This window comes from Lampetra planeri, chromosome 54 (genome assembly GCF_965212315.1).
Source record: "Lampetra planeri chromosome 54, kcLamPlan1.2.h2, whole genome shotgun sequence".
Classification (NCBI taxonomy): Eukaryota; Metazoa; Chordata; class Hyperoartia; order Petromyzontiformes; family Petromyzontidae; genus Lampetra; species Lampetra planeri.
This window is the reverse complement of record NC_136160.1, coordinates 6,847,365-6,869,480: the sequence shown is the minus strand read 5'-3', so window position 1 is coordinate 6,869,480 and position 22,116 is coordinate 6,847,365. Positions and strand designations below refer to the sequence as shown.

At 51.0% G+C, this 22,116-nt stretch overlaps 2 protein-coding genes across 5 annotated transcripts in view; one reads left to right on the top strand and one right to left on the bottom strand.

The window, feature by feature from the left end:
* The window catches only part of RSPRY1 (ring finger and SPRY domain containing 1), a 56,587-nt gene that overhangs the window by 14,218 nt on the left and 20,253 nt on the right, over positions 1–22,116 (bottom strand). For all 3 annotated transcript variants that reach the window (XM_078617445.1, XM_078617444.1, XM_078617446.1), the window contains 9 exons: positions 13,306–13,616; positions 11,876–12,144; positions 10,039–10,091; positions 9,201–9,313; positions 8,137–8,263; positions 6,064–6,122; positions 4,056–4,122; positions 2,986–3,117; positions 1,482–1,597 (listed from right to left, as the gene is read on the bottom strand). In XM_078617445.1, the coding sequence (XP_078473571.1) occupies positions 1,482–1,597; positions 2,986–3,117; positions 4,056–4,122; positions 6,064–6,122; positions 8,137–8,263; positions 9,201–9,313; positions 10,039–10,091; positions 11,876–12,144; positions 13,306–13,401 (1,032 nt within the window). In that variant the 5' untranslated portion in view covers positions 13,402–13,616. The remainder of the gene's footprint in view (positions 1–1,481; positions 1,598–2,985; positions 3,118–4,055; positions 4,123–6,063; positions 6,123–8,136; positions 8,264–9,200; positions 9,314–10,038; positions 10,092–11,875; positions 12,145–13,305; positions 13,617–22,116) is intronic.
* The window catches only part of LOC144735058 (septin-7-like), a 150,681-nt gene continuing 145,009 nt past the window's right edge, over positions 16,445–22,116 (top strand). For both annotated transcript variants that reach the window (XM_078617448.1, XM_078617447.1), the window contains exon 1: positions 16,445–16,451. In XM_078617448.1, coding sequence (XP_078473574.1) covers positions 16,445–16,451 — 7 coding nt within the window. The remainder of the gene's footprint in view (positions 16,452–22,116) is intronic.

The window sequence follows — 22,116 nt, the reverse complement described above, 5'->3', positions numbered from 1 at the left end:
GTCTCCGACGTTTACTCATTTAAAGCCCAGTCGAACTAGTGGATGCCCAGGACCTTGCTCAGATATTTGTCACTGACGGTGGCCGTGAGCGGGCTTCGAACTCGGGTCGTCGGGTTCGCAACGCGGCGCGCCAAGGCAGCGCGCCACCGCTCCCCACAGGGCAACGCGTGCGCACGTGGAGCACGGCACAAAGCTGGAGAGACGGCACGCCGCCCGGAGACACCCAGGGAAGTTTCCCGAGGAAGCAAAGGCTTCCTGTGCGAGGCCTACATGTAATCACAGACACATATATACTTTATTATTACCGACCAAATTTGGAGACGAACCGAACCAAGACATAAGGGATTGCCACGTAAAAATCGCCCGATGATGCTGCATGTAATTACCAGCGAAATGTCGTACTCAAATTGTAAATGTTGTGGATTTACTCTGCAACACACCGGTGGGCTGAAGGAGTAACTAAGTGGCGTTTTGGTTACGTGACAAATCCCTTACTGACTGGCTGCGACTGGTCGTGGAGAGTTACGACACATTTATTTACGCAATCCAACCCAAAAACCTTTATTATTAATAATATTGGTCGCAGAAGCCTGCTACGTGTGAAACTGAGCATTTATTTTCCCTACCTCCGATTGGCACGGTGCGAAAGAAGTAAAACTGTGCTAATCGGAGGTTAGCACGGAGGTCGTGGGTTCAATCCTGACCCCGACGCCTGCTGAATATTTGGAGTTTGCATGTGTCTCTCCCCGTGGTCGTGTGGATTTTTCTCCAGGTCCTCCGGGTTTTCCCTCTACATAATAATTTAGAGTATTTGGCTGTGATAAGTTTCCATGTGATAAGCCACTTTGTTAACCTATCATATGTGGCCAGGTCGATTCTGGGCCTTACCTGATAAAATAAAAAATAGTTATTTAATGTAACCACCTCAGATTGGTCTCTTGGCATCTCTACTCTGTTCTCATTTAAACCACTAAAGTTTAAGTGTGAATGTAATTTTATAACATGATTGCTATTCTCATTAAAAATATATATATCTGTTATTGTGGAACGCTTTGATGTCGTCTGCCTGCCGAGCCGCTCTTGAAAAAGAGCTGCTTAGCTCTACGGCTTGACTCGGGAAATACACTCCTGGTTCTGATTATTTTGCTCATGCGTGTTGCGTGCGTTGTCTGCGTTGCATGCGTTGCGTGTGCGCATGCATCGTGTGCGTGCGATGCGGTGTGTGTGCGCGCACTGTGTTGTTTGTGTGCGTTCTGTACGTGCATTGTGTTGCGTGCACGCGTTGTGTGTGTGCATTCTGTGCGTGCTGAGTGAACTCCAGCGAATCCTACCTTGAGGTCGTGCGTGCGCACGTTGTGTGCGTTGCGTGCGTGCGTTGTGTGCGTGCGTTGCGTGCGTGCGTTGTGTGCGTACGCCATATGCGTCCGTGCGTGCGTGGCATTGCGTTGCATGTGTGCTGAGTGAATCCCAGTGAACCCTACCTCGAGGCCGTGTGGCGATATCTTGAGGTACTCGCTCACGTCGTTGCTGTTGAGCATCGCGCTGATCCCACTCAGGTCCACCTGCTCGTACGTGAACTGCCGCCCCTCCTTCACGACTGCGTCCGCACGCAGCGACGTGGCCAAGGAAGGAACGCAAAGCGCAAGGCAGGAGTGAGGAGGTCAGCTTTCTGTGTGGGGATCTTCGCCGCACTCATCGGTTACTCGAGGATGATAATTAATACCGGCCGCGTTTCATCTCGTCAAGGAGCATAAACCGTCAAGCCAACTCCGGTTGTTCTCGCAGCGGATTTTGCCGAGCCATCAAACAAAGACGGTCAACGCATCGCGCGGCGCTTTCGGCTGTGCTTCTGTAGCCGTCTGGAACGCTCTTCCTTCCGATATTAGGAAGCCACTGGAGCTATGCCCTGAGAGCAATTGTTTAAGGGTGCTTCATAAATCATGATTTGAAGCTTTCGTGACTGCAGGAATCCATACTCTTTGGTTCTTTTGGTAAAGTCACGTAGGTAGAAATAAAATAAATCACGTTGTTTCGATAGCAACACAAGCCATCGTCTTCAGGTGAAAATCGCGACAGCCGCAATGTCTGCTGCGAGCAGCACGATGTCTGCTGCCTTTCACAAGGCAGCGATGGCTTGTGTTGCTATCGAAACGTCGTGATTTATTTTATTTTATTTCTACCTACGTGATGTTACCGAAAGAACCAAAGAGTATGCACTTTATACATTTTAACGATTATTATTTCTCATTAGATCTAGATTTAAAACTCATTTCTTCAGAACTGCTTTTCTGTGTTAAGTTTGTTGTCCTTCCCCCCCGCACCTCCGATTAGCACGGTTGGCCACGTGCGATGTGAAAATAAAGTTCAATACACATACGTATATTCACCTTGCGGACAGGAGCACGAGTGACTGAATGATAGCGAACGAATGAATAAGTGAATTAGCCCAAAGTAGGTGGTGTCAATTGGTCGCTGCGTGGGTGCGGAGTGCAAAGCGTCGAGGAGGCGACATAAAATCTAAATCTGTATTTATACCGCAGGAATCGCAGACGTCGCGTGGACACGAACATGGCCACCTCACATCTGAGCAGAGTCGGTGACTCTTCACAGATGACTGTCAGCCGGGCGTCTACATCGGTATACGTTACAAATATTCGCCTCAATAAAGTTTCCACGTTATTATTGGACGCCGCCGAGGTGCGTGTTAACGTGGGGCCCCGTAAAAAAGGTATTTGTGAGTCCTATGATACAATACTCGCTCGGTTAACAGTGACATTGGTTCACGGTTTTTCAGTTAACGTTTTGCCTTCCATAGGACCACATAATTTTTGAAAATCTGGCACGTCCTTCCCCCTCCGAAGCCGCCTGATAATCGATGATTGACAGTAAGTTGATAATCGATTATCGACTCCGTAAGTTGATAATCGATGATCGACCAAGTGTATCAGGATCCGACAGAGAAGTGTTGAGGGCCTTGGTACGTACAGAGATTGTCGAGGCACCACTGGGCACAGAAGCCGACCTGGCGCCGCGCGAACTCGGGGCTGTTGACCCACGCCTCCAGGACCTTGAGCTGCTCCGAGATCCGCGAGCGACCTACCGTCACCTTGTTCTCCGCTGGCGGTCGGGAGGGGTGGGGAGGGGGAGGCGACAACAGCGTGCAGGCACGGGTCACTAACAGGACAGGCTTCACTAACAGGACAGGCCCGGGGGGGGGGGGGGGAAGGTGCCGCACGTGAACGCGCCGTCATTAAAAAAGAAACAGGGAACTCCCACCCCCACCCGAGCAAGGCGCCGAGTTAAGAACTTTTTGTGCGTTTAGTTTGTTTTCCTGCCACCGCCCCCCCCCCCACAGTAACCTCCGATTAGCACGGTTGGATCCGTATACGAAGCGAAAGAAGTTCAACGTACATATACGTACGTACAATGGAAGTGCCACCACTCGGCAAACAAACACGGGGACAGAAATCAAGTGAATCTGGAATCAGACAGACTCGACGAACGTGACCACTACCAATGCCACGAGGTGCCGCAGTGCTCACGTGAGTCAAGTCCTTACACGTACTGCCCAGTGCTAGTGTGAGCAAAGTACTTGCACGTACTGCCCAATGCTCGCCGAGCTGCATTGGCTTCCGGTTACCGAACGAATACGTTGTAAAGTCGTGCTCATTTACACACCAAGTGCTTGCCACAAATGAACCACGTGACCTTGCCGACCTCGTCAGGGAGCATAAACCACCATCACGCAAACTCCGGTCATCCTCGCCGCAGCGGCTTTTGGCTCACCATCAAACAAAGACGGTCACCGCATCGCGAGATTGCAGATGCACTTCTGCGGCCGTCTGGAACGCTCTTCCTTCCGATATTAGGAAGCCACTTGAGTGATACACTTTTAAATCTATATTGAAAACGCAATTCTTTAGAAATCATTTTTGTGTTTAGTTTGTTGTTGTTGTCCTCCTCCCGCACCTTCAATGTGCGAAAGAAGTTCTAAATATATATATACAATATACATGCCAGGAACATGTGCTAATCGTGAATTGAGGGTAACTCACTCGTTTGAGCGAATTTCTCCAGCGCGATGAGAGAGAAGAGCATCACCGTGGGATGGGACTGCAGGTTCTGTGGAGATAACAACATCGTGTGTTTAGAGTGTTTGGCTCCTAGAGATGTCCAAGCCACTTCGTTGAGCGATCCTTTGCGGCCAGGTCACTTCTGAAAAATAACTACATAGCCTGTGGGCCTTGCCTGGTAAAATTTAAAAAATGTTATAGTTTAAAAAACATAGCTAATAGTCTGCGCTCCGAGGCATTTGTTCTGGTATGGGGCACATTACAAACGTGCACTCTTGTTGTTGTTATTGTTGTTGTTATTGTTGTTGTTATTGTTGTTGTTATTGTTATTGGTGTGCTAATCATTGGGGAGTTTTGGAACCAAAGCAGTCCACCAACCCCTCCTCGTTTGAAAAGCACAACAGCTGACTGGCGCCTGTCTGTGCAGCAAAACAAACGGAATGCACAAGAAAATCCCTCCCCACTGGATACTTGATAGCACACGTTTTCCAAACGCGATGAAAATAATACATAAGCATTAGTCTTTCAAAAAAAACATTTAACTACCTCGAGTCCATTAATAATAAATATCCACTCATGTAAGTAGGCAGGAGCATCTTAAATTATTAAACAAGTGACACTCATTACAGCTTGAAATTACCAACAGCGGTACAATACGCAGCAGGAAACTCGAACGGCTTTGCGTGCTGGTCTCTAAACGACTACTTTAGAGATGCCTGCTGACTCCTGCTTGCTAAGCACGCCTCCTACAAGTAGCCGTGATGCAGGCGTGTGCTGTGAACGGTGTAGATCTGGCGAGCTCTTCAACAAGCTGCTCGAGGAGAGCGGAGGGTTGAATGATGAGGACGCGCGCACAGGTGATGGGAGTTGGCACAGATTTTCGGGAAGAATGACATGGACAGTTCGAGAGTCAAGTTGATTTTGTCGAACCAGGCGCGGACTCGTAGAGACCAGGATGAGTCTCGTTTGCGAGGGCGACGCGTGGATTCAGTTGACGTCGTCCCAACCCGCACGGTCACAGGTTCAAATCCCACCCAGGGGGTTGGAGTCAGCCGATCATCCGTCTGGATAAAAATGTACCACTTTGTAGGAGGTCAACAGTGATTTTCCTACAGATAGACCTGGATCCCACCATGGGAAAGTTGACCAAATGGCTCGGGGCCTTCACAACAGAGAGAGATGCTTGGTTGAAGACGGAGACACGCCGTCTCGTAGCAGGGCGAACGCCCATTGAGTCACCACCAAGAGTTCACCGAATGATGTTTGCAGGACAGCGTGAGTGCGTCACAGCCAACACTGCGGCGGTACGCGACCTGAGCCGCTCCTCCACTGTGCATACGCTGTGGGGCGCCACGGTGGCGAGATGTTAACTACCTCACCTGGTATACGGGAGGTCGTCAGTTCGATCCCGACCCTGACGATGCCTATGTATTTGGAGTTTGCGTGTCTCTCTCACCGTAGTTGCGTGGATTTTTCTCCGGGTCCTCCGGTTTTTCCCTCCACATTTAGAATCGCCATGCATTTAAGAGTATTTGGCTGCTATAAATTTCCACAGAAGCCATATCGTTGAGCTATCATTTGTGGCTCTTCAACTCACCCCTCATTTTGCTACATCACGGCCAGGGACTAGAGCGGAATGTCTACTCGTGCGCTGACCATCACGTGACTGTTTGTGCTGCTAAAAAGCTGAAATTTATATAAATACATGGCAAAACCTTGCCCATCGAGGCAGGGGCTTGCGTTCTAGAAAATAGCCGCAACTTGGCAAATCCGCGATCCGTAAAACTGAAACGAACGTCGCGGCCAACCGCAAATGGTCGAACCACGGGGGGTGCGATCGGCGATCTGCACCTCTATACATTTTGCGCGAACGATCAAATCGGTGGTGGGAAAACCAGCATTGGGGCAGGTTGTGGTACATACGTAGTTATATGTTGAACGGGGCAGCATTAACAATTGCAGAGCATCAACGTAACGATACGGAGCTTACCAGGCTCTCGAGCAGGTAACCGAGTGTTCCCGGAGACAGCAGAGCGATGCTTGTGGGACCTGCAAGGACATGTGAATAAAACACAGAGAATTAATGTTCCACTTGTAAACCCAGGGAAGCCTTGCCAAAGGATGGCACACATTACCACACACCGTTCCTTTAACTAACCTTGTCGTCGGGTTCACACGTGTTAGTCGTAGGGTTTCGTGACCAATATTATCCATAAGAGGTTTATACTCTTTGGTTCTTTCGGTAAAGTCACGTAGGTAGAAAATAAAATAAATCACGACGTTTCGGGCGCTTACCCACCTGCTGACGGACGCTTGTGTTGCGCCCGAAACGTCGTGATTTATTTTATTCTCTACCTATGTGACTATACCGAAAGAACCAAAGAGTATGGATTCCTGCAGTCACGAAAGCTTGAAATCAAGACATGAGGTTTTTTGTGGGTTAGATCGCGTAAATATAAATGTGTCGTTAAACCCACAACCACCCGACACAGCCAATTGGTAAGGTTTGTCACGTAACCAAAACGTGCCAATTAGTTGCTAGTTCAGCACACCGGTGTGATGGAGAGTAAACCCACAACATTTACAATTCCAGTACCGTGACATTTCGCCGGTGATTACAACTGGCCTCATCATGCGACAGCCAGATTTGTGGAGAAATCCTCCTGTTTCGGTATTAAAGAGGGATAAACGTGATGTCATCGCTTATGAGCCAATCCGGTGTGAAGACCAGTGTCTTTCTCATTTTACAATGATAATTATAATAGTAGTAGTGTAGTGGTGATAACTACTCGCTGTTCGCAAGCTGTGAGAGAGCGGATCGTAAACAACGTTTCCCCATCGATCAAACGGTCAGGGTCAAATGGGGTGAGGTAGGATCCAAACGCCAGATTGGGAAGGACTTGTCAGGGCTAGGGCTCAGTGTAACCAGTGGTCGGGGGAGATTAGGTCCTAGATAGCTAGGACCCTGGCTCCCAGCCTTCCCGCCCTTATAAGGGCGAAGGTCCTGAGCGACCAGAGGTCGAGGACCCGCCGGGCCAGCGGTGGGTCAGTGTGCCTCCCCTAGGTTCAGCCAGAGGACGCTAGGTTAGCAAGGAGATTAGATAGCCTGCCCAGTCCGGAGGCTGTACCTCCTTAGAATAGGAGCTAAGCGTGAGTGTGGAGCTGTACAAGGTCTGGAGGCTGTACCTCCTTAGAATAGGAGCTAAGCGTGAGTGTGGAGCTGTACAAGGTCCGGAGGCTGTACCTCCTTAGGGTAACGGGACCGTATACCCCTTTTTTGTGATAGGGACTGTGTATTAAGTCCGTCCTTTACAACACTACAGTAGTAATAATTTATTTGCCCAGAAGAGCCGTGCTGAGTCCAAAGACACGATTTGCAGCAGATATCCTGCTACATTGGGATGTTTGGCCAAACACCAATGACTTTGTATTCTTGGTTCTTTCGGTAAAGTCACGTAGAAGGGATGATGATTGCTTGTGTTGCAGTCGAAACGTCGTGAAAATTGTATTGTTTCATATTTTTATTATTTTATTGTTTCCCTTTTACGTGACTTTACCGAAAGAACCATGAATATGAATCCCTGCAGTCACGAAAGCTTTAAACCAATGACTGTATGTTTTTTTGTTGTTGCTACAACAGACCAGAGAACGCAGTGGAAGGAGTGGAGGACATACAAACTCCAACATAGAAAGGTGACCAAGTCGGGAATCAAACCCAGGCACCCCCCCCTCTCTTGATGCGAGGCGCGAGCGTTGACCGCCTTGCCACCCTCGTTGCCTTTACAGCGACTCCCCCCCTCTGCGTGCCTCGGGAATGTCCAAGGAACCCGTTAGAGTCCTCAAAAAGTGCCAGTGACCAGTCGCGTGAAACGTCTTCAAATCGCCCTCAACCAACACCGATTTAAAGGGGGGAAGAGTGGAGCGAATGTTGCCGCTTCAGTTGCTATAAGGCGACCGGGCCTAGACGCGTAGGGCTGCGGGCAGGGTGGGCGTGGTAGTGCCCGCGTGGTGCTGCACTGTTGCGGGGCAGGTGGGGGCGGGGGAGCAGGGGGCGGGCGCTTACCGGCGAGCTTCTCGGCGAGGCAGCCCAGCACGGCGGCGGTGTTGCGGTGGCGCGCCGGGTTGGACAGGTCCGTGCGTGCCACCTGCTCGTCCAGCTGCAGGATCTCAGACAGGCGCAGCAGGGACTCCTGCACCAAGACAAAGATCACCCACGATCGTCTTAACGGACATTTCGGGGCAAGTGAAAGTGCTGTTAGGGAGTAGAAGCACCCATGACGGCAGGCACGGTTTCACAAAGGGGGTGGGTGGCCGAAAGCCACGTCCGCTCGCCTTTGCCTCCCCAGTGGCGACGCTTACACACCGCACCGGGTACTCATGACTTGAGGCCGAGTCGACCGTGGTGACTGACGGGAGAGGGTCGTAGACTCTCCGCACTTCTGACGGCTAAACCAGTTCGATCGCGTGCGGCCTTCACGTAACGCGAGCCGGGACCTCGGTGGCGGTGGTGGCTCTCCGCTCTAACAAGGGATTAGGCATGGGACCCCCGGGCGGCGGATCACATTGGTCTTCTTTCAGTAAGGTTGCTGATGTAGACGCAGAGCAACAAGCTACAAGCTCACATTCCGGTGGTCAAGCCCAGATAACCGCATCAGGAGTCATAGTGGCGAGATGTTAACTACCTCACTTGGTATGCAGGAGATCGTGGATTCGATCTCGACCCTTAATGCCTGTGGTCACGTGGATTTTTCTCCGGGTCCTCCGGTTTTTCCGTCTACATTTAGTAAACATGCATTTAGAGCATTTGGCTGCTATAAATTTGCACGTAATAAGCCACTTCGTGGAACTATCTTTTGTGGACAAGTTGCTTCTGAAAACGAGCTACAGTCTGCATCTCCGTGGGGCCTTATCTTGTAAATAAAAGAGTTTAGTTTCGGTTCTTAGTTTGACTCTCTCCCCACTCGTTATTGTCTCCGGTTATGAAAAAGAGCTACATAGCTCAGTGGGGGGCCTTACATGGTAAAAGTAAATAAAATAAAAGTTTAGTTCAGTTTAAAGTTTAGTATCTCTGTGACGTCTCCTTCGTATGTGTGGATGGGGACATCGCGTCACTGTCTCTGCTGACACCTTGGTGGGGAGAGGGCACTCGTCCAGCAGGAGCGTGATGACGGCAGGGCCCAGGGGATCGTCCAGAGGAATCACGCGGATGAGCGACTGCACCAGCTCCAGCCATCCCGGCTCTACGTCACGCAACACACAGACAAAGAGATCCCCAGCCATCCCTGCCCCACGTCACACAAAGACTAAGACATCCCCAGCCGTCCCTGCCCCACAAAGACTAAGAGATCCCCAGCCATCCAGGCTCTACATCGCTTCCTCCCTATAGCCTCAACAGACTTTTGGGGCAAGTGCTGTTAGCGAGCACATCCCCGGGAGGGTCACATCTGCGAAGTATAGAGTCGAAGGGTTTTTTTTGGGGGCCGCGTCTTCCTGCGGGACCTTCCCATTTCGCACCTCCGATTAACACGGTTGGCCATGTACGGCGTGCAAGAAGCTCAACATGCACCCATACAAATTCTAGAGTTGAAAACCACCACAGACTCGCTAAATGGCTGGGGAGTTTAGTGGTGCTATGAATAAAGCATGCCACCAGTTCAAATCCCAGTTGGAGATTTGTTGGTTAGGGTTCGATAAAAATGAGCACAGTGAAGCCGTATTTTTACCCTCCAATTTCTTTCATTATCCCCCTATGTCTAATTTTATAGATCCCAAATAATCGCATGGCGAATCTCGATGACCTTTCACCTCATATATAAAATAACGGTATTCCGTAAGGCTAATGTTTACCTACAGGGATTGAGTTTGCAATGGAGGGGGCTTCGACCCGACAATATGTTTTATTGGTCTGAGAATGATGCATTTAAGTACAAACGGTGCACAGAGGGACGGTGGGGAAACACCTCACCTTGCTCCGCCAGCTCGTGCAGGGCCATCATGGAGTACGGGGGCTCCTGGTCACTGCAAGATGGCACATGGCACAGCGGCGGCGAACATGGTTATAAAACATAACCAGCTTTTTGCCGGTCCAAAGACGGGTGTATTGCAGTAAATCTGAAACTTGCAAGCGAAAAGCAGACCACGACGTGATATTCATTGCATCAATTCGTGTGCAAATTGTAAGGCCGCGGTGACACAGACCTATTTCATTTAAAGGTTATAATCCCTTGTTCATCATAACATCCTTTTTACTTCGATGTTTCAACAGCATTACGGAAATCGCCTTTGTAGTGAGGGTGCTGCCTTTGAAGTGAGGGTTGTAAGTTGATGCTGAGCAGGGGGGAGGAGGCGCCTCGCCGCCCCATGTGGAGTGACGTCACCCGCTAATTATTATTGACTAGCTTTTTTGCCCGTCCAAGGACGTGTGTATATTGCAGTCAATCTGAAATATTCAATAGAAAAATTGTTCAGCTCATGATTATTAATGGGGGGGGTGGGTTGCCCCATGGAGTGACGTCACCCGCTCATGATTATTGTGGAGGGATGCGGCATGTAGTGACGTCACCCGCTCATGATTATTAATGAGGGGGCTGTTCGATGTGGAGTGACGTCACCCGCTCATGATTATTAATGAGGGGGCTGTTCGATGTGGAGTGACGTCACCCGCTCATGATTATTAATGAGGGGGCTGTTCGATGTGGAGTGACGTCACCCGCTCATGATTATTAATGAGGGGGCTGTTCGATGTGGAGTGACGTCACCCGCTCATGATTATTAATGAGGGGGCTGTTCGATGTGGAGTGACGTCACCCGCTCATGATTATTAATGAGGGGGGCTGGCCGACGTCGAGTGACGTCACGTGCGGGACACACAGACATTCTTGGCTCATTATAGGAGAGTATAATGTCAACGACGTGACGGCGCAGCGGTTGCAATATCCGAGTCTGTAAAGTGTCGGGGCCATCGCCACTAGGGAGCAGCCGTTTAAGGCTGGCACGGCACACGTCTGGAGTGGTGCAGAAACGTGCACGGAATTGGTAGAGTACTCATTTAATGCTGAGTCAACCTAAGGGAGGGCCCAGTATCGGTCCAGACACACGTCAGTGATGTTGGCCGCAAGCAGAGCAAGTGCGCAGCGTAGTACGATATGTCACCATTCAACACAACCCACAAACACGTATGCAAAGACTTACTTATTACATAACATTATCGTGTAACTCACTTTTATCGCACATTATATTTAAGGTGTTGGGAAAACCCAAGTTTTGCCATCTTAGATGCCACCAACAAGTTAAATATTTTGTCTGGGCCCATGGACAAAGATCCCCCGTATAGCCTTAAGAGACTGCTAGGGCAAGTGCTGTTAGTGAACACCTATGAAGGACGGCACGGCACACGAGGGGGTGGGTGGCCAGCACCATGCCCAACCGCCTTTGTCTCCCTCGAGGTAATGTCTCTTCTTGTTACTTTCGTTGCCGACCCCTGCCCTAGCCTGAAGGTGAAAGCCCCCTCCATATAGAGGGCTCCCAGAGGCATGTGGCAGCAGCGAACGTTGACGACTGCACTGTGCTCTTCTGATGAAAGCAGTTCCAAACAAACAGAGTTTGTCAATCTAAAAGATGTCAAAGTGCACAGCTCCCAGTGGCGTCCTTATATGGGACAGAAGAGCGTTCCAGACGGCCGCGGGAAGCGCCGCGCGATGAGTTGGCGGTTCTGAACGACGACGACGACATTACGGCCGCACATTCGGTTCCGTTGAGCCGGTGGTCTGGCGGGGAGGTGGGGGGGGTGTGGTTGCCCTCACTTGTCCACGAGCGTGCGGATGAGGTTGAGCGTCTCCAGCACGAGGCCGTCCACGTTGAGCTTCTTGCGCGGCGGGTCGCCGGGCCCCCTGCCGCGACGCGGCGGGCGGCTCAGGTCCCGCGAGCGCGAGCGCGTCACCCCGCCCCCGTTGGCGACGCCGGCGGCAGCGGCGGAGGGAGGGGCCGCCCGACCACCCCCACCGCCACCGGCACGGGCCCCCGGAGAGCCCCCGTCACGGCCGCTCCCCTCGTCCTGCTCGTCCCCCTCCTCCTGGATACGCGCGCACGTACAAAAAACCAAGACGAAGATCCCCCGTATAGCCTGAACAGACTTTAGGGGCAAGTGCTGTTAGCGAGCACCTATGAAGGCCGGCACGGCACACGAGGGGGTGGGTGGCCAGCACCACGCCCAGCCGCCTCGGTCTCCCCAGTGGCGATGTTTACACACCGCACCAGGTACTCATTTGAGACTGAGTCGTACTAAAAGAGGCCCAGAACCGGTTCAGGTAATCGTCACTGGTGATGGCCGTGAGCAGGAATCGAACTCGGGTCGCCGGGCTTCGCAGCGAAACGCGCTAACCACGGCGCCACTGTTCCCCGTACACAAAACATGCGCACACACACGCACATACACGCACACACGCACGCACACACACGCACTCCTCCGTCGGTTTGCTTTTGGGTCTCATTTCTATTTGCTTCATAGTTGTTCCCCTTTGTTGTCACAGCTCCTGTTGTTTCCACGACCTGACACTCGTCCCAACGTCTTGAGTTCTCAGCTGGGTAAACGTCAACTTGAAACTTGAATGTATATTTATTCATACGTCCAGAGAATGCAAAATGGGAGTTCCTTTTTTTATAATTGTTGTTTTTGTTTTACTCGTCGATGCTCCACTGCAAACGCCGTCGTGCGTTTGGTGCACTCGCCGGATACCCACGCGCGTCCACAGGTGTGCCCGGAGCCAAAATCACCCTCAACCCACACAGATCTTGTCAGGTGTTAGGAGCTAAGCAGGGGGCTTGAGCCTGGACGGTGCGCGAATGAGTGACCACAATGTATAACATTTCATAACACCGCCGCCGTATGGACACTTACATACGAGCGCATCATTGTGTTCCGACTTACGAACGGTTCGACTCACGAACGGGTGTCAGCAACGAATTGTGTTCGTAAGTCAAGGGACCGCCCGTATTTTGGGTCTATCGGCGGTGGGTGGTGGCGTGCAGCGAAAACGCACACACACGCACACACCTGCACACACCTGCACACATGCGCGAACACACGTGCACACACACGCGCACACATCTGCATACACACACACACACACCAGCATACACGCGAAGACACGCGCGAACACACACACCTGAACACACACGTGCACATACCTACGCGCACACACACCTGCACACACACACGCGCGCGTCGCCTTACCTGGCGGCAAACGCACGAGTTGCCCATGAGCGCGCACGCCAAGCGTAGCACCAGCGGCAGCGCCTCACTGACAAACAGCCACGCCAGCACGATCATAAGGCGCGGTAGCAGCGGCGCGGGTGCTGGCGGCGCGAGGTCGCGGCGCCAGCGGCGCGGGGACGCCGCTGCTCGTGACGGCGGCGTCGGCGGCTTCGGTGCTTTCGGCGTGCACTTCTGTGGACGGGTTGCGCCGGGCGCCTGGCATCGTGCCAGCCGCCGGGTGGGGAGGCCGGAGCAGGGCCCTTCTGCGTCCTCCTCTCTCCCTACGCGCGCTGTCAACGGAAGGGGGACATAACGTCAGCACCGCTCGGACCGATTTTAAAGAGAAGAAGAAAAAAAACGTCAATTCTATAAAACTCAATCGCTCCTGTATTTTAGACGCGTATTTTGAGGCTGGGTGCTGTCCAAAACAAAGTCTGGCGCTCACGTTAGATGAGCGGACGGTTACGGTCAGGGCCTGCTAAGACACGATGATGCGGCGACCCTTCAACACGATGGCAATGCAGTTACGATATCAGAGCGTCACAGCGCCACGTCTCGCGTACTGCCGCCGAGGTGCGCGCCCGATGCCAAATTTACAGCCCCCCCCCCCCTGCAAATCGACACCGTGTTGGTCAGGCACTGTGGGTTGGTGGAAAGGTGGGACCAGGTCCAATTCTGATATCAATCACCGCTGATGGTTAACGTATCGCAGTGCGGCACATTTGAGTACTTGAGTCTCATTAACGGAGATTCAACTGTGTGCCAGAGAGCCTGCGAAACAAACCCACACAATGTGTCTCGGCAATATGTCTCCAAGAGCTAAATCACTTCGTGCAACTGTGGCCATGCAACCCAAACGATGGACCATACAGTGAACCTCGAAGTCTGCACTCATTCAATGTAGGAGGAGGAGGAACAGAAGAACCACACAACGTTCTCTCTCCTGACGCCATCTCGTCGTGGCTAACAGACCTTGACATTCGCAATTGGTTCTTGAACATTTTGCAATCACGTACATATGTACGTGAAACTCCCTTCACACCGTACGTAGCCAATCGTGCAAATCGGAGTTGCAGAAGAAAATAATATAATTTGATTAAAGGCTGCCTTTAAGGAAGGATTTCCTCTTCCATGATCTTTCTCTCCCCTATCCGTCCCTTTATCCCCCTTGCTATTATCTTATACCGCTCCCTTAGATCAGGGGTTGTCAACCAAAATAACAAGAATGAGACATTTTTTTTTCTAATCGGTAATAAAAAATACATATATATTTCAAGAGCCGCAATTCATGCGAATAGGAGACGGTGGCGCTTGATAAACGTCATGGAGCAGCCCTTATAAAGAGCCGCATGCACTTCCGGAGACCATGGGCCATGGTAAACTGAACATCTATCGGCCATGGTAAACTAGACTTCCATGGTAAACTGGACTTCCATGGTAAACTGGACTTCCATGGTGAACAGCACTCACATAATAAACTGGACTTCCATTGTGAACTGGACTCCCATGGTCAGGAGTCGGCAACCAAAATAACAACAAGAGACATTTTTTTCGAATTTGGTAACAAAAAAAACACCCCTCAACATTTCAACAGCCGCCACTGCGCAGTCCTTGAAGAGCCACCGCATGCGGCTCCGGTGCCGCCGGTTGCCGACCCCCGCCTTAGATGGTAACTCAAGGCTCCGGTAACTACGCGCATTTTTACGGCGGTCGTTTGGACGCCGATCATCCTGGGTCTTTGCCCGTCCGTACTTGCTGTTGTTGTTAAAAATATGAATGAAATTAAAAAAAATATTTAGAGAACAGTTGATGGCCGCTGGCCCGTTCGTACACCCCAGCAGAGGCAAGAGAGAGAGGGAGAGTAAAACTCGCGACGCCCACATGCAGTCAGGCTACAGGCACGTTGCTATCACTTTATCGAGCCAGGAAGGGTGACTGGCCACTGCGGCTTCCTGCTTGAGATGTAAACTTACAATCTTCCAAACGTGAGTCAAGCCCCCGCTCACCACAGTGCCAATCGGCATGCCAACCGAATGTAGAGGGGGCAAAGGATGCAGATGACAGCAAGTTCTCCCAGCGGGCTGACACAAAAGACAAAAACAAAGATCCCTCGTATAGCCTGTAACAGGCTGTTGGGGAAAGTGCTGTTAGCGAGCACCTATGAAGACCGGCACCGGCACACGAGGTGGGTGGCCAGCACCACGCCCGGCTGCCTTTGTCTCCCTAGTTGCGATGTTTACAACGAAAAGTACTCATTTGAGGCTGAGTCGACCTAGGAAAGGGCCCAGGACCAGTTCAGATTATCCTCACTGGTGTTTGCCGTGAGCGAGAAACGAACCCGGGCCGCCGGGCTTGGCGGTGCAGGAGTAGCGCTAACCGCTACACACCAGCATGCTCCCCCAGCGGGCCAACTCACAAACACGCACAGAAACACGTGCACATGTGACCGCGGTTACGAGGGGAGAGAGAGAGCGCAAGACGGCATTACAAGGAATCGTGAAGCACCCCCTCCACCCCCACCGTGAGTCTCTTCACTCATCAGGTCGGGTTTCGTGGGCACAGGGGGCAGCAGGCTGGTGGCACCGCGTGCCAGCCCAGCACATGTAAATACTACCGACGATGAAGACGCCGGCGGCGGCGGCGACCCGCACGGATTTTTATTGGGGGCAGCGTTCTCAAGCGCTCAGCTGCAGTGCATCGTCCCTCGCCGCTGCCGCCCCCCCCCCCCCGACTTCCGTGCCTTTGAGTACGCGGCTGCCGATTGCGTGCCAACAACAAACAGTTGAAAACAAAGCACTCACAGGTGGCTGGGTGGCTCATTCGGGGCCCTCGTGTGAGAACGCCGGGTCAAATCCACGGTTCTGCCACCCACAATTAAACCAGGTTCTCAAGAGTGCAGGGTTTCAACCGTTGTCGCCCGATGATAACGAGATTGAAAAATCCATCGGCGTAAACGCTGCCTTCGCTGCCATTGCCACGATCCAGCTACGAGGATTCAACCAAAATTGGTTGATCTTCTTGGTTCTTTCGGTAAAGCTTGGCAGCGTATATATACGCGTATATATACGCTGCCAAGCTTGGTGGTGTTCATTCAGACAGACCTGTTCTTCACCTGAGGATGGCTGCTTGCGTTGTGGCCGAAACGTCGTGAGAATTGTATTTTATTATGTTTTATTTTTTTAATTTTATTATTTCCCTTCTACGTGACTTTACCGAAAGAACCAAGAAGATGAATCCCTGCAGTCACGAAAGCTTCAAATCGAAAATCAAAATTGGTTGCTTTGCCGCAGCACTCTTCCCAGACCACCGAACGCGGACCAGAAGCCCGTGTGGTTGACGTCACAAAGTTAATCTGACGTCACCCGCAGAAGCCACGCTTCAGGCGCGGCGTTAAACTGCTCGGCCGTATATTTGTCTCATGACCAAGACACAGTTGTTGGAATTTTATTGGAAAAACAAAGCCAAGTCAAAATATTCGTTTTAATAATCGGCCGAGCACGCCCCCGGGATAACTGCGATGCGCGGGAGGGTGCACGACACCGCTCCCACGTGCCGCGTCCGCTCTGCGCGCCGACTCGAGTTCACGCTCGCTGGGGCGAGGACAACCGCCGAGGCAGGCGACGTCGAGCCGGCGAGGTCGCCCGCGCGTCGTCAGAGACGCGCCCCCACACCGGGGCAAGTGTGCCGGGCAGCTCGCTCGCTCGCCGGTCCAACCTGGTTACGTGGCCGTGAAACTCGGTTGCACACAACAACTCGGTTGCATGACAGTGCAACTTGATTACACGCAACTCGGTTGCACGCAACTCAGTTGCACACAACTTGGTTACATGATAGTACAACTTGGTTACGTGGCCATGCAACTCGGTTGAGTACGCGTGGATTGTTTAATCGCGCGGAATTTGCGGGCGAGGGATACATTCGGGGCGGGAGAGGATGCCGCGGCGAGGGGAGAGCCGCACTAATTGCAGCGACGACTGGGGACGCGGTAGAGCAAGTGTTGAAACGCGGTCACACATTCGATACTTTACTTGCTGAATTGCCACGCGTTTATGTGTTTTTTTCTCAATACTTCTTTAAGTGACTACGGAGAGACTCGGCCCAGTCATGGGAATACAGATTTCCCCTCCCCATCCACGAGCTCTACCAGTGTTACTAAGAGGCGAGCGCCATGCCACAGCTGATGGCCTTCCCCCACACCTCCGATTAGCACGGTTGGCTATGTACGGTACGAAAGAAGTCCAACATGAATACATAGACTCACACAGAGACCCGTAGACTCACACAGAGAGCCAGACTCACACAGAGACCCATAGACTCACACAGAGACCCAGACTCACACAGAAACCCATAGACTCACAGAGACCCATAGACTCACACAGAGACCCATAGACTCACACAGAGACCAACAGACTCACACAGAGACCCATAGACTCACACAGAGACCCAGACTCACACAGAGACCCATAGACTCACACAGAGACCCACAGACTCACAGAGACCCATAGACTCACACAGAGACCCATAGACTCACACAGAGACCTATAGACTCACACAGAGACCCATAGACTCACACAGAGACCCATAGACTCACACAGAGACCCATAGACTCACACAGAGACCCATAGACTCACACTTGAATGGGGAGCCCAGTCCACTTCCACAAACTGTAAACAATAGAACTCCTCCTCCTGTCCAGGTGCTTAAATCAAAATCCGAGCAAGTGACGACTTCAATTTTAAGAGCCACTTTAATCAGTCAAATGAGGGAAGGGGGGGGGGGGCACGCGCGCGGCGGGGGGGGGGGTTACTGAGCGGTGGAGGAGGAAGGGCACCGTGCCAGGAGGTCTAACGCCAATCGCGTAAGAAACGAGGGAGGGGAGAGAAAAAGAAAACTAAACCACGCGGGGGGAGGAAAAACAGCTCGCGATCGCATGCTCAGCTGCTCGTGATGGCAACGGCATCTGCAGGGCAGCTGTTGCCACCCACGAGATCTCCACCAACGCCCGACTCGTGCCACGCCGACAGTTCCCCCGCACCCCCCCTCCTCTCCCGGGTGGCTGGCAGCGTTGCGAGGGTCAGAAGATCGACCTCGCCCTCGACAATTCACAGGCCGCGGTTTGCCGACGCGTTGAGGTTTTTATTTTACCGGAGTTCGACCCAAAAAAAATTAACCCGTAAAAACAAAGTTTTTCACTATAAATCCTTTATATGCGTGGCATCGGTTTTATTTTATTATTCATTTCTGTTTTTCTTGAGTAAGAGTTTCATTTTTACCACATTGGTATTTTAAATAAAATATGAAAAAAAATTTTTCCTAAAAAGTGGAAAATTTTGGAAACAAATTTTCACGAAAATAAATTGTCACGCACAACGAGTCTGTGTGCAAAATGTCAGCTCGATTGGATCACGGGAAGTGGGTTAAAAAACGACCGAAAGATTTGCACGGTCGTAAGCGTGCAAAGCAAGCAAGTGAACTTAATATAAAGGATTTAAAAAGAAATCGCGTCGTCCCGAGCGGCGGATGGTAACGTTTAACGAAGGCGTACCTTCAAAATAAGAAAACGCCGCATCGGCTTGAAGTCGCGCTGGAACCGAAGATCGCCGGTGCTTTGCATCGTCGCGACGAGTACGCACGTCGCCTGCCGCTGTTCTCACATCATGCCAAAGCTTCTGACACAAATCCGTTTCCCCAACGTCGGTTGCGTTTGGTGGTCACACATCCGTTCGCTCCGTTCCCCGCTCTCCTGGCCACATTACGCATGCTAAAAATCCCTATTTCCTTTAACGGACAAACTAAGCTCTTTTTTATTTTATCAAGTTAAGCTATACACAGCTCTTTTTCAGAAGCAACCCGGCTATCGCAAATGATAGCTCAACGAAGTGGCTTATCGCGTGGACATTTATAGCAGTGGCCAAATACCTTGAACGGGTGATGTTGATTCTAAATGTGGAGGGGAAAAACCGGAGGACCCGGAGAAAAATCCACACGACCGCGGGGAGAGAGAGACACCACAAACTCCGAATATACAATAAGCGTCAGGGTCGGTATCGGACCCACGACCTCCTGTGTACTTGGCGAGGAAGTTAAAATCTCGCCACTGTGGAACCCCAAAATGAAGGTCGGGTTTTGAGCGTACGGCCCAGGCGACCACGGGGAGAGAGTACGCTCACACTCCAAAGACTGCGAGGTCTCAGAGTACGCGGCGTGAATTCGCGTATTTCGGGGTTTGGTTTAACTTATTTGGAATAACCCTGCGAGCCATTTGGCTCTTGATTCGGGTGCAACCGCAACAAACAAAAACATTACAAGATACATTTAACATTTACTGTACGCAAGTTGAAACATCCCCTACAAAAACAATAAAATCTTCCAGAAAAAAACACCATTTGTTCATGCTATACAATACTATATACACTACTATATCCTACTATTTTACTATATGCTACTATATATTACTAGAAACTATATAGTACTAGAAACTACTATATTACTATATACAATACGAGTGTAGATATAAAATGTACATAAATGTTTGATGAAGTACTGTACAGAAAATTATTCACTAACCATCGGTAGCATCCAGATCACGATATTATTACACTATATTATTACACTATCTTACTGGTAGGAACCCCTGGTTACACCAGCCCACAGGGGATTATTGTGTCCGTCCGTCCTGCAGGAAGGGGCTGGGTGGGGAGGGTGGGGCTGGGTGGGGAGGGGAGGGTGGGGAGGGGCTGGGTGGGGAGGGTGGGGCTGGGTGGGGAGGGGAGGGTGGGGAGGGGGCTGGGTGGGGAGGGGCTGGTCACCCCGTGGTGCCCTTATAAAACTCAACGTTTAACCTACTCACGCCGGCTTGTGCCCGTCCTCACAATCGGGCATATTTGCGGAATACACCACGCCGCCGTTGACGCTGGCCATTGACCGAGCAACCCAAAGTTCCTACCAGCTCCCTCCGCAGAAGGAATGTGTTATTAACACTATATTATTAACACTATACTATATTAACGATATATTAGAACACTATAGTTTTGGACTCCTTTCTTGTGCGGGCGATACGGTTCCACGCTCTCAAATCCACGTTCGCGTGATGGCGGAGGGTGATTTGACCCCTCGCTTCCCGCCCTGTGGGTGTAGCGAAAGTACCGAGTCACACAAAGTTTTAGTATGAATCGCGGTCGGTCGCGTATGAGCGGGTCCAGCGTAGTCTGAGACGCTACTGTATACAGCAGGCGTCGGGGATCGGGATCGAACGCACGACCTCCTGCATGCCAGGCGAGGTGGTCAACATCCTCCTAGCCACCATGGGGGGCCCCCGATTGTCGGGGGACATTGCTCATCCTCGTTCTCGCTTCCGTCCTCGACTTCTCCGAGGAATGGTGTGACCACGCGTCTTTCAGAAAACGTCCCCGGGCCGTCGGCAAGTGTCACCGGGGCCCTGCCGCCCGTCGACGGCCATGCTCGCTATGTCGTGGTGTATGCTCCGTATCGGCCTCTTGTTGAATTACAATTTACATACAAATATGTAAAAGAACAATCATTTTCGTCCCATTCGAGCCGCTCTATGATTAACTCGGAGGAATGTTACGGAACATGCTTTGAGACCCTGGGACCAGAACAGAATGACATTCAAACAGATCTGAAATGGAACAAAACATAATTATTCTGTTTGGAATAAGGTGAAGTATGCTTTAGACCCTCGATCAGAACAGAATGACTTTCAAAAATACCCGGGACGGAACTAAATAATTGTTATTTTCTTTGAACTTATCTACGTGACTTTACCGTAAGACCCAAAGAATATGAATTCCTGCAGCCACGAAAGCTTTAAGTCAAGATTTAAATAATTGCGTTTAGAACAATAATACGTGAAGTATGCTGTAGACCCCCGACTGGAGCACAATGACATTCTAAAAGACCCGGGATGGAACAGAACATAATTATTCTGTTTGGAACAAGAAAAGGTGAAGTATGCTTTAAACGAGGTGCCATGGTGGTGAGATGTCAACTACCTCGCCAGGTATGCAGGAGGTTTTGGGTTCAATCTCGGCACTTGACGCCTGTATATTTGGAGTTTGCATGTTCTAATCGTGGTCGCGTGGATTTTTCTCCGCGTCCTCTTGTTTTTCCCCTCCACATTTAGAATCATGCGTTTAGAGTGTTTGGCTGCAACGAATTTCTACACGTTAAGCCACTTGGTTGAGCTATCATTTGTGATCGCTTCTGAACAAGAGCTACACAACTCGGTGAGTCTTATCTGGTAAAATACAAAAGCAGACGCTGGACCGGAGCAGAGTGAAATTAAAAAGACCTGGAACGGAACCGAAATTATTATTTTTGCAACACGAACAGGATAAACACATTTGTTAATCATTCCGCGATCCATGGTTGGACTAGAGTGCATGACCCACAGGCACTGAGAACTATATGGCGTAGCTGTAAACACTTTAAGAAGATATTAAAAATGAGACTTTTGCACCGAAGGGACTTTTTAATGTTGGCAATTGCTTATGTCAACTCGTTAGCCGATCTGCATTCACACTGCACAACACTTGCTGGTGGCAGTGCTCACGTGAGTAAAGTACTTGCCCGTACTGCCCCAGTGCTCACGTGAGTCAAGTACTTACACGTACTGTCCCAGTGCTGACGTGAGTACAATACTTACACGTACTGCCCAGTGCTCGCCAAGCTGCGTTGGCTTCCAGTTACTGAACGAATACATTGCAAGGTCGTGCTCATTTACACACCAAGTGCTTGCCACAAATGAACCGCGATACCTTGCCGACCTCA